Source organism: Urocitellus parryii, chromosome 16 (assembly GCF_045843805.1).
Source record: "Urocitellus parryii isolate mUroPar1 chromosome 16, mUroPar1.hap1, whole genome shotgun sequence".
In the NCBI taxonomy this organism is placed as follows: Eukaryota; Metazoa; Chordata; class Mammalia; order Rodentia; family Sciuridae; genus Urocitellus; species Urocitellus parryii.
Window position 1 is genome coordinate 9,741,250 of NC_135546.1, and position 12,212 is coordinate 9,753,461.

Genomic DNA, 12,212 nt, shown 5'->3' on the forward strand with positions numbered 1-12,212 from the left:
GTCAGCATGGGCCTGTGCACAGCCATGTCACCAAGAGTGACAGTCCAGTCAGGCCTCCACGTGTGCCTCTCAATATCTGCAGGGTCAGCCAACTGCAGGATCAAAATATTTGAGGAAAAATAATTGCACCTATGCTGAAAACGTACAGACAGTCTTGTTCTTGTTATTATTTCCTAAAAAAATACAGCACAGCAACAATTATTGACCTTGTACTTTTACATTGTGTTATGTATTATCATAAATAGTCCAGAGAAGAAGTATTTGGAAGGATGTTCTCAGTTATATGCACAGACCATGCCATTTTCTATAAGGGACCTTAGCATCCCTGGGTTTTGGTTCCCCAGGGGTCCTGGGACCGATCCCCCATGGAGACTGGTGGGTGACTGGCACCCGCCAGCACCCAGGTTTAGAATTCCAATACTAGCTAGTCTTCCATCAGCTGACACCTGCGTCTCTTTGACCTGAATCGGATTGTGTGCATGTCGCGGGGTCTGAAGGTAGCACCTCTTCTGCCTGTTGCAGAGCGTCTGTGCCATCCTCTCCCCACCAGGTGGACGCCTGTCTGACTAGCCAGGCTGCACACCTGAGTCCCCCGCCCTTGTAATTCCCCTGCCTCTCTCACCCTGGCTTTTCTCCAACTAGAACAACGCTTCCAAGTTGCTGCTGGCCATCATGGAGAGCAGACACGACAGTGAGAATGCCGAGAGGATTCTCTACAACATGCGGCCAAAGGAGCTGGTGAGTTGGGAACATCAAAGCAGGACCTGGGACCCACTAAAGGAAGCTTTCTTCAAGATTCATCAAACCAGAAGGATGAAGAAAACTCGCAATTCAGGCCCCTGAGCGGGTGGGGAGGTGAAGCGTAGGGCACTGGACATGTGTTCCCTGTCCCTGGAGCATCCAGAAGCCACCCTCTCTGTTTTCCGCTCATGGAGGACTGGGTGCAGAGCATGGTCAAGTTCACTGGCCAAGTTCAGATGCATTACGGTGTGGTTTTGGCAGCCATTTGACCTCTCCGACTTCACACTTCCCTGATTCATAAAAGAAAGATGAAGTCACCTGGGCCAAAGCGTTGTTTTCAAGACTAGATGAGAAGGTTCACATCTAGCCCAGTGCAGTGCTGACACACGATAGTCCTCTGTGAATCAAAGCCCCTTTTCTGCTCACTCCTATTCTTTGCTGATATTTTTGTCACGTCTTTGTCCAGGGGTGACAAGATCACATCCGTTCTTGTTGCCAGTGGTCTGGACAATGGAAGAGAAGTTTCTTGGATGGCTGGCGTGCTTTCTTGGCTTGAGTTTTCTTTGGAGAAAACACGATCTGGTTTATTTTTGAGGGGTGATATTCACAGGGGGCTGTGACTTCCAGGTTGGAGTTGGGGCTGCAGACTGTCAGACGAGGAGCGTTCAGAGATGGTGACATGAGCAGAGGGCAGAGCTCTCTTTTTGGACTTTTCCCCATACAAACAAACTGCAGCTGACAGACTTAAATGAGGGCATTAAAACAGCTCTGCCTCCTGCTGACCTAGATGTGCACAGGCCAAAGTCCCTTCATGTATTTCTTTAAATAAAGTTAAGAGCAGCCCAGTTCTTTGATCTCCGAGGTCAGGGAGTAAGGTCTCAGCCCGAGCTGGGAGTCCTCTGTGCGTTTGCATAATAGCTTGTATAACTGGGAGTGCTGGGGACTCAGGGTTATCTTTCTTGAGTAGGGTCAGCATGACCTTGCAGAGATCCCGTTCCTGAACTAAGAAAGCACCCAGCTCTTCTGGCCTGTCCTGGGTGGGGGAAATGCCAGCACCCCATACTGTGGCTGCCTCTAGCTCCTGGTTGGCCCCGTTGTGCTTGGAGAACATCATTCTGGCTCATGGGAGGAGTCGGACTTCCTGGAACAAACATGGCTCTGAGTGTCTAGATAGAGGGACGCTCAGATGTCCAATGTGTGTGTGCACGCGTGCACTGTGCATGTTGTGGCCCTGCATCCTACACAACATGCTGTCTGCCTGATTGGATATTAGAGAGAACTTGGCAGGAATCAAAGCTCAGAGAAGGAGGCTTTGTCTCCAAAGTTCAACCCAGTGCCTGAACTGGCCTTGGTGCAGAAATGGGTGGCTCTCCACGTACTTGATTTGGGGTAATGAGAAATAATTCCAGATTGCTGCCTTGTGGCTAAACTGCCTTCTGAACCATCAAAAAAGCCAAAACACCAACAAACAAAAAAAATGAATCTTTCGTACGACTTAGGGAGTGGAGGTGTTCTTACTCTTTAAATGATGAAATCCTGAACAATTTGTTCATTTAATAAATCCTGGCCAGGCCCTCCATCAGCCAGGGCACCGTGCTGGGCACTAGGGCAGGGTCTGGATACAGGCAGACTCGGCTCCTGCTCCCTGGGAGGTGAGGTGAGTGGAAACGGCAAGATAGGGACAGAAAGGCTCCAGGATGCTGGGGGCATGAGCCAAGCCAGGTGCATAGAACCAGGGACAGAGCTGTGGCACATTAACTGTGACTTCATCAGTGTTCTTTTCTCTTAGTGTCTTTGTCCATAAAGAAATGGAACCTCTGGTAACTTTATAAAATGTTTGTGAGCATTAATTTTTTGGGGGGTGGTGGTGCTGGGGATTGAACCCAAAGCCTTGCGTCTGCGAGGCAAGCACTCTACCAAGTGAACTAGAGCCTCAGCCCTATGAGCATTACATTTTTAAAAAGAACATGAAAATAGTAAGCACGGTGCCTGGCACCAAGGAGAAGCGGTCAATAGATGTTACTAGTTGTCTATTATTTTCACATAGTGTAGGCTTGTGGGGGAAGGGAACTGAATAAGAAAAATATTTCACAGCCAGGCACAGTTATGCACATTCCAGTGACTCAGGAGGTTGGGGCAGGGGGATTACAAGTTTGAGGCCAGCCTCAGCAATTTAGCAAGACCTGTTGCAAAAAGGTGGTGTAGTTCAGTGGTGGAGTAACCCTGGGTTCAATCCCCAGCACCAAAAAAAAAGAAAAAGAAAGAAAGAAAACAAGCTGTTATAAAAAACAAATGGATTTCTTAGCAGATTTTTCCTAAAAGGACAAAATTGGGATTAAGGAGAGTTGATGGAAAGATGGAGATAGGAAAATTCAGGCTTCTAACTTACATTTGTATCATATTTGCCTTTTCAAAGTGCTTTTATAGCCATTGCCGCCTTTTAAATTAGGAGCCATAGAATATCTCTTGCTCCAAGTAGAGTGAATGAATTTGCTTCTTGTCTGTGGAGGGTAAAGGTCTCGACTGCTTGCAGCAGTGTTAGGAGGATTCTGAGGCTGCGTTCCAAGCCCGCTAGGAAATGCTGCTGCACTGGGTGGGCAGCATCTGCCCCGGAGGGAAGATTACCACCTGGGTGCTACAGACGCCAGTCTTCAGAGGGTCCCCTCGGCCCTTCTTGCAGGTGGAAGTGATCAAGAAGGCTTACATGCAAGGCGAAGTCGAATTTGAGGATGGAGAAAACGGTGAGGACGGAGCTGCCTCCCCCAGGAATGTGGGGCACAACATCTACATATTAGCACACCAGGTATGAGCTCCTATACCCCTGAAGACTCTGCGCCCAAGGCCACCACTCCAAGCCCAAGGGCCTTCCCTGAGGGCTGTGGACCTGGGACTGGCCCTCCTTGATGGCCTTCTCTGAGGGCCGGCTGCACTCATGAGAGTGCGGCTCCCGGGAGTTTTGGCATCTGATCTGAGGCCCAGGACTTTTCTGTGCTGGGGTCACAGACTTGGAAATCCCCCTTATAAGCACCCACCCCTGGGCAGTAACAGTCGGTAGTTTATGATCTTGTCTGGAGTCCTGTGAAAGGCGTCCCAGCCTTTCTTATAAACACAGCCAAGTTTCTCAACAATCTAAAGGAGTAAACTCCAGCTTCCCCCCAGCCGTATGTGAGGTCCGTGGGAACTTGTCGTTAGGACTTCCTTCTGCCTTGGGGGATAGGGTGATGCTCCGTGCCCTGGCATCCCAGTGTCTCCTTTCTTTATCCTGTTCCCTGTAGGAGGTTCTTAATCCTCCTCTTTCTGGGTGCTGATGTCTCTTGGATTTTTGGGGGGTCTGGGCAGGCCGTAGCTCAGCTCCTGTTTCCTGTCCCCCTTGTCCCTCGAGCAGAGACCCAGCTATATGCAATGATGGGGTTGGGCCCGAGGTTGGTAGGTCCCCACCCCATTTCTATCCCATGATTAGCATCTGACCTCCAAAAGGGCTTCTGAACATTCCACATGGAGGCTCTGCAGGACTGTCCAGAAAACCCTCCTGTCTATATAGAAATCAGGGGACCCTCATGCAGTGGCACGGCCTGTAATCCCAGCAGCTCCAGAGGCCGAGGCAGGAGGATCGCAAGTTCAAAGCCAGCCTCAGCAATTTAGCAAGGCCCTCAGCAATTGGCAAGACCCTGTCTCAAAATAACAAAAGAAAAGGGCTGGGGATCTGGCTCAGAGGCCGAGCCCCTTTGGGTTAAATCTCTGCTACCCCCTGCCCCCTGAAAAAAAGAAATGAAATGAAATCAAGGGGAAGCAAGGACCCTGTATGAGCTTCCAGGACTTTTCTACCAGGCTCTCCAAATGACCCCTGTGCAGAGGCACCTGGAGAGAAGGTAGCAAGCCTCCCAGCTCCTTTGCCCTCCGCTTGCTGCTGGTTGCGATGCACTGTTTGAAACTCGTAGCTAGAAAGAGCTCATGCATTCCTGTTGTGGAGATGTTGCCCCTGTGTTTCTGTACTTGTGTTCTAGTTGGCTCGGCACAACAAAGAACTTCAGACCATGCTGAAGCCTGGTGGCCAGGTGGATGGAGATGAAGCTCTGGAGTTCTACGCCAAGCACACGGCACAGATCGAGGTAAGCGCCGACCTTCAGTGCTAAGGCCTCCACTGAGCAATGCCCTGTGCCGGGCCTGTGCACGTTCTTTATCTGAGCAGTGAAGGTGCTGTGAGCACCTCCTCTATACCAGGTCTTGCGTAAGGTGTGAATTAACCAGTGATGGACGTCGCTCGTGTCGCTTGAGGGCTGGAGATGAGGTGGGCTCTGAGCAGAGCCACACAGAGACATCTCACTCATGTCAGATTGTGGCCAGGCCACAAGGATATGGCATAAAAGAAAGCCCAGCAGAGGGGACGTGCTGCAGACTGTGATGCCCAGGAGGCCTGTTCTGAAGAAGTGGCCTCTGAGTGCAGACCCTCATGAACGGGCGAGGAGCTTCTCAGACCCTGGGAGGGGAGATTCTCTGGAGAGTGGAGACGAGCAAGGCCCAGGGGCTGCAATTCAGGGAGCTGAAGGGAGGGGGCAGCCCTGAGCCTGCAGAACTGGTGCACCATCCCTGGGAGAAGTCCAGACTGGACCCCAGGGCAATGGGACCACTAGGGAGCCCCTCACTCAGCGACACTACAGTCACATCTGCATGTTAAACCAAACAAAAAAGGTCTTACTAATAATCCTCCTTGAACTGGTTGGTAATGTCCCCATTTTTCACACGGAGAATCACTGCCGTAAGGCTCAGGGGAGTCGTGTTCCTTCTCCAACTCTCAGTGACAGAGCTGGAATTTTAATCCCCGTCTGTCTGACCCCCGAGCCTGGGGATGCGTTTTATGTCCCCTGAATTGTCTCTTAGCATCCCAGGGAACACGGGCTTCCATCTCCAGTCCTGTGGCAGTAAGGGATGATGTGTCACGTTTTGCCAACAAGGAAATATCCAAGCTCAGCATCAGCATTGAAAGGAGCGTTCACGTTCACAAGGACTAGCACATTCCTTTGAGCAGCGAGCATGTTCAAGATGGAGATTTTTCATGTGTTCTTCTCTGATGAATCAGGTTTCCAGGTCATCCTAATGTCATGTATCATTTCACTCATGTGCCAGAGTAGGTGAGCACATATTCTTGATTCATCATGCATGTCAAGGAGCTTGGCCACAGGGCCAGTTCTGTCTTCTGGAACCCTTGGAAGACACGTGTTAGGTGTTGGTGCCATAGAATGTCAGAGGAGACCGGAACCTTAGAGGTCATTTTGTTGAGCTCAATGGTTTACTGGGGAGAAGACCCACTAGAGGCTGGAGAAGCACTAGAGAAGTTCTCCTGCCTCCCACTTCTAAGTGGCTTTTAAAAAAAAAAAAAGGACAGAAATGCCTAGATGTCCCTGCCTTTGGCCAACACCCTCCCCTTCCCTCAGGTTTCCCCTGGGGTTACCTGAGGGAACCAGGGAACAGTTCCTCACCTCCTGGGGCTTTCTTTGCCGCCCCAGTGTCCTCACTGGGAGTCGGGCTAGGTGGCCCCAGGCTCGGGAACTCCTCCTGCTCCTTTTCCTCCTGAGCCCAGATGCACATCTCTCATGGTGTCCTTCAGGAGAAGGCAGGACTGATTCCCAGTGGATTGACTGTGTGGAGCAGACAGGTTCTCCATAGCAGGACACTGCAGAATGGTCCCTGCCCCCCTGTTTACACCAGAATTACCTGGAGAGCTGGATCACGGGCAGGTTCTGGTCACTAACCCCTCACATTGTGATTCTAGTTCTATGAGGTTAGGTCGTGGGCAGAACTAGTGTGAGAACAAAGGCTTCCGAAACCTGAGTTCCAGCTAGATTCAGGAAGCACTGGTCTACAGACCACGTCCCTCAGAGAATATGGAGCCAGGGCTTGGGAACCCGTCCCACCTCTGGGACACCTTCCCACTTGTGTTAGTCAGCTTTTCGTCACTGTGACCAAAATACCTGATAGGAAAAATTTAGAGGAGGAAAAGTTTATTTGGGGCTCAGTTTCAGAGATCTCAGTTCATGGTTAGAAAGTTTCATTGCTCTGGGCCCATGGCAAAGCAGGACATCATGACACCAGGTCCCAGCTAAGGGAAACTGCTCAGCTCATGGCAGCCAGGAAGCAGAGAGGGAGGAGGAAGGCAGAGGAGAAGAGAGGGGACCAAGGGGCCACAGGGACGATGCACCCTTCCAGGGCACGCCCCCGGTGACCCACCTCTTCCAGCCACACCCTACCTGCCTGTGGTCACCGGGACCCCGTCAGCCCATTAGGATGGACTGCTGAGGCTGCAGCTCTCAGTCCAGTCATTTCACCCTGTGGATTCCTGCATGAACACAAGAGCTTTTAGGGGACACCTTGCACCCACGCCACAACAGCACCACGCCATGGCCTGAGTCGTGTCTCTTGCTGCAAAGTATTGGGAGAATAAGAACCAGCTCTTGTTATAGGGCCTTGGCCCTGGGCCTCACCTGACTTCTCCACCTTCTGAGGAGGAAGACTGAAGAGAGGTCATGCCTCCTCTGTCCTGTGGCCCATTGTCCTTTTGAAATTTCTACACCTGCCCGGGACTATACAGTATCCTAGAATTTGGACAATCCAGAGCAGACTGTCCTCTCTGCTCCCTGAACCTGACTAAGGTATCCTGCACCCCAGGGGCCCAACAAAGCTAGCTTAGAGGACAATGAGGCCATCTCAGATCACATGGACACCTTGGCTCACATACCATACGTTTTAGATGCCCTGACAGGTAAGAGGTCACTGCAGCTGGATGTAAACCAAAGGTCTCTGCATAAAGTTCCTCTGGCGGAATAACTCAGCTTTGCTATCTGAGAAAGGATCTTAGATTACACCGTGGCCCATCAGTGCTCCATCCAGTGTGAGAGTTCTGTGTGGCTGCTGAGACAAAAATGAAATATAACAGAATATTCAGCTCCTCAGTTGCAGTAAGCATATATGCTAATGCCCAGAGGCCACCTGTGGCCCACCGTCCTCCTGGGCAGCATAGATGGAGAACCATCCCATCTTAGAGAAAGTTCTGTCTGGCAATAGCAGCCTCATGTGAATATGTATGGGAAACGCAATGTGAGTTTCCTGTAAAAGCTGGTCACGTTAAAACGAATGGGGTCTGAGGTTAGAAAAGCAGAGTTAACCAGAACTGGTTTTTACATTAGTCTGAGAGAGACGGCCCAGCCAAAGTCATCGAATGTGAAGAGTTTGTTCTTTAATGTTCTGAACCTCGAACCCCAAGTCCTCCAGCAGCCTGCAGCCTGCACAAGGTGTCGGAGGCGACCGCTGAGTCTCCCCTTTGTTTTTATCCCAGATTGTCCGATTAGACCGAACGATGGAACAGATTGTCTTCCCAGTACCCAGCATATGTGAATTCCTAACCAAGGAGTCAAAACTGCGAATATACTACACCACGGAGCGGGACGAGCAGGGTAGCAAGATCAATGACTTCTTCCTGCGCTCGGAAGACCTCTTCAACGAAATGAACTGGCAGAAGAAGCTGCGAGGTAGGTCCCAGTGCGGGGGACTTGCTCCTAAGAGGTGTGGTCCTGGGCGTCTCATGGACTCGAGCTGGGGGGTGCCTCTGCCTCCCAAGAGAAGCCACGTGGGGGTCATCTGTGTGCTTTCCCGGAGGCCAGTGGCCCTTCAGTAGCTGATAAATGGGGCCAAGCCTCAGTGTGACAGTTCCCCAGAGAGGCTTCCTTCATGCAGCATCTGTCCTGACCGGATGTGTGGCAGTTCCATGGATGACTTAGAATGCCCTTTTTTGTTGTAATCTCCATGTCAGAAATAGAGGTGGGGCATGGTGTAATCCCAGAAACCCAAGAGGCTCAGGCAGGAGGAATGCAAGTTTGAGGCCAGCTGCAGCAACTTAGGGAGGCCCTAACCCACTCAGCAAGACCCTGTGTCAGAATTAAAAAGGAGCTGGGGATGTCGCTCAGTGGTCCAAGCATCCCTGGGTTCAATCCCTGGCACCAAATAAATAAATAAATAAATAAATAAAGAGGGCGATGAAAGACCAGGCCCTTGAGCGCCCAGGATGGTTCAGTGGGCAGGAAGTGCACTCGGCCTGATTGCTCATTTACTAGTTCACCTGCTCTGGAGACTCCCATGTTTCCCCTCATACCGAGGAGCTCAGGTTTGAGGCTCTAAATCATTTTATGGGCAGTAGAATAACTTTTTATGTACGACACATTCTTGCCCTCCAGCGAGTCCCGTGGAGAGGCCCAGGCAGGCCTGGCTGAAATGACTCATGGTAGGCACCTTTATAGGGCTTCCGCAGGGGGCTCCCCTGCTCCTGTTTTTCATTAGGGGTTTAATGTGGTCCTTCAGCCCCAACGACAAGCTTGGCACCAGCTGTTGTGGCCAACTTAAAAAGGATCATGTTTTATTTCTGTCTGTCAGGAGCCAGGCTTTTATTTGAAACACTGAAGTCCAGCTACCACTGTGATCTTCTTGGCTCTTTCTATGGGGTGCAACTAGGTTTGGGGAGAGATGTGTCATAGGTCAGTTTCGGGGAACTCTCATCCTCTCCCTGATCCCTGCTAATCTGAGGACCAGACGTGCCTCCTCTGCTGCTGCTTTGCTTCTCTCCTCACCCACCTGCATCCTTAGCTTTGCTAGTGACAAAGAAGGTTGTCCAAGCAGATTGGCCAAAAGGTCCTATTCCCACCTCACCCCATCCCTATCCCATTCTCTCCCGTCCCTAAGGGGCATCTTAAAACATTCTGGGCCACACCATCCTGTACCCACATGTCTCGAGTCTGACCCAGGGAGCAAGGGCTCACAGCAGCGAGCATGGGTATCCTCCTTGGTACAGACCTCAGAGGATGCAGGCACGATTCTACCACTGCCTGTCCTTGGAGCCTCCTGTGGATTCCTCCGACACTCTTCCAATTCGGGCATCACGGTGAACACTGGCACTCCTGATAGCACCATGCTGGGCTGTAAGAAAGAGATGCCCCTGCCACAAGGAGGAGAAAAGCCCCATCTGCCTCGGGTTCACCTTTCTAGTTCTGTGCTAGAGAGAGGAGAGAACTGCTTTGTGGCTTCTGCCTGTCAGCGCGATGTTCCACAGTCGCAGCTTTAGGGAATGGTCCCAATTTCATGCCTCCAAACCTTATCAATTAATTTTATGCTTATCAGTGAATGTGGCTGCTGAGTGGATCAGATACATTTCTTCTCCCAGAATTGTTCGTCAATCCATATATATATAGGGGGTGTACGTGTGTCTATCTAAAAATCTGGTAAACCAACAGAGACCTTTCTGTTACGGTGTCTCACGTCGCTCTTTCTGAGATGGTGTCTCCAGCTGGGGAGATTGGGGGGACCTCAGTCCCAAGGAGGAGGATGTCAGTTCCATTCTCTCTCTGCCACCCCCCCAGCTCTGTGGCCCCCAGCAGGTGGATTAACTGCTCCCAGACCTTCATCCATAAGTCGAGGAGCAGGATGACCTCTTGGACAACTTTTATTCCAGAATGGCCATCTCGGCATTCCCAGATTCATAACACAGTGTCACTCCTGCCTTCCTTTATTTTCAGTCTTTCTGTTTTTGGAAAGCAGTTTTTGTTTCTGTGAAGCTTAAACACAAGTATAGTTGTCAACTGGAAGATTTTAATTGGCTTCAAAGCTATCCTCTGGTAAGAGAGAAATTGAAAATAATAACTGAATTAAACATGATTTGCATATCTAGGGAGGGGAGAAGTATACTCATTAGAAGTGCAGTGAAGTTGAAATGCATTCTCCCCTTCCAAGGGTCTATCTTCTCTTCTAGTAATTCTGCAGAAGAGGTCTTTTCTGGCTTACTCACATGGCAGCTCAGCTTTACCTTTTACTGAACGTCACCTGTGCTTTGGGACATCTGTAGCTGAGACTCCACTGTTAACGTTGCTTAGTGTTTTCTTCTGCAAGAACTGAGACACCCAGTTAGATGCTCTGCCCTGTAGAAACCCTGTTCTCTGCTTTGCTTACCCAGCACATGCAGCAGGCACGCAGGCACACACACCCTTCTCCCACCTGCATCCTGCCTCTGCCTCCCGCTCTGACATCCTTTCCTGAAGGTCACAGCTCTGGTGAAGTCCAGACTGGGCTGTGAAAACTAGAAGAGGAAACTGAGATAGAGTTGCACATGCTGACGCCTGTGCCCTGTGACTGTCATTCTGATGGGCACAGAGCTGGGAAATGCTGCTTATACACATACATGTGGAATCCAGGTCAGCTAGCAAAGCCCAGTTCCTTTAAGCAAAAGGCTAGGAAAGAGTGTCACCAAAACATGTCCTAGGTATAGTGAGTCAAATCACTCGCCCATCTGGGGTCATGGCATCCCACTGTCTTGCTGGACATGGCAGGATGTTGTTGATCTAGGCAACTTTTAGCCCCAAGGACATAGAAAACATGCTGCAGGTTACAGTGGAGAACCCAACATGCGAAGGTTGTGGCTCCTTCCTCTGGAAGGGGGCAGACAACACAGGCATATTTTAAGTGGCTACATACCAAGCTGATTATGATTAGGCCTGTAATCAGGCAGTGGCAGGTTATGTGAATATGGGAAAGGAAGACTTGGGAGGACAGGTGGGACCGGAATAGCATCTAGATGGGAAGAGGGGACTTAGCACAGCCAGAGAGCCTGCAAGAGGGGGAGATGTATCTGTCTTCTCTTGCTGCTGAAACCACTGGCCACGAATTCTGGTGCCTACAACACCATTCTCACCAGCCTGATATCAAATTGGTAGAGCCATGGCTGCCTGAGGTCCTGGGCTTTTGTCCCCTCCCTCCCCAAAGCCCAGAGTGTCTAGCAGAACCCTTCTTGTGTTGCATGGCTTTGGCTCTGAGATTCCTGCTTCCGTCTTTCACATGCAAGGACTTGCAAGTCCTTTCTGTCATGTAAGGTAAGACAGTCACAGGCCCTGAGGATTAGGATAGGGACATTTAGGGCCCATCATTTTGCCTACTCTAGAATGCATGTTCATTGCGTTTCGTCACTGTGTACCAAGTTACCCACCAAATTTTAGTGGCTTGAAAAAGTAAATATTGATTTTTCTCACTGCTTTCTGGGGTCAGGAATTTGGGGGGATGGTTCTGACTCAGAGTGTTTCAACTGAGACCCCAACCAGGGCCACCATCTGTGCATTTGCCTGGACTGGAACATCCACCTGTTGTTAGCTCACCCAGGTGGCTGTTGGCAGGGGCCTCAGTTCCTCTGCACATGGGCCTCTGGGTGAATCTGCTGCAAGTCCTCACAACCCAGCAGAGCCAATGGCCGAGTCCAGAGAGTGAGGAAGGCCACAGAGCCCTTTGTGACTACCCTTAGAAGTCAGGCGCCAGCAGTTGTGCTGTGTTCTGTTTATTAGAAGTGAGTTGCTGGCCCCACACACACTCAGGAGGGGAATTTAGCCATACCTTGTGAAGGGAGGAGTATCAGAGACCTTGTGGACATGGTTTTAGATCCTCACAAA

The 12,212-nt window shown here is 50.5% G+C and overlaps 1 protein-coding gene across 1 annotated transcript in view; it reads left to right on the plus strand.

The window, feature by feature from the left end:
- Positions 1 to 12,212, plus strand: part of Itpr1 (inositol 1,4,5-trisphosphate receptor type 1) — a 307,500-nt gene that overhangs the window by 247,847 nt on the left and 47,441 nt on the right. The window contains exons 48-51 of the mRNA XM_077793448.1: positions 643 to 738; positions 3,422 to 3,544; positions 4,746 to 4,850; positions 8,072 to 8,264. Of these exons, the coding sequence (XP_077649574.1) occupies positions 643 to 738; positions 3,422 to 3,544; positions 4,746 to 4,850; positions 8,072 to 8,264 (517 nt within the window). The remainder of the gene's footprint in view (positions 1 to 642; positions 739 to 3,421; positions 3,545 to 4,745; positions 4,851 to 8,071; positions 8,265 to 12,212) is intronic.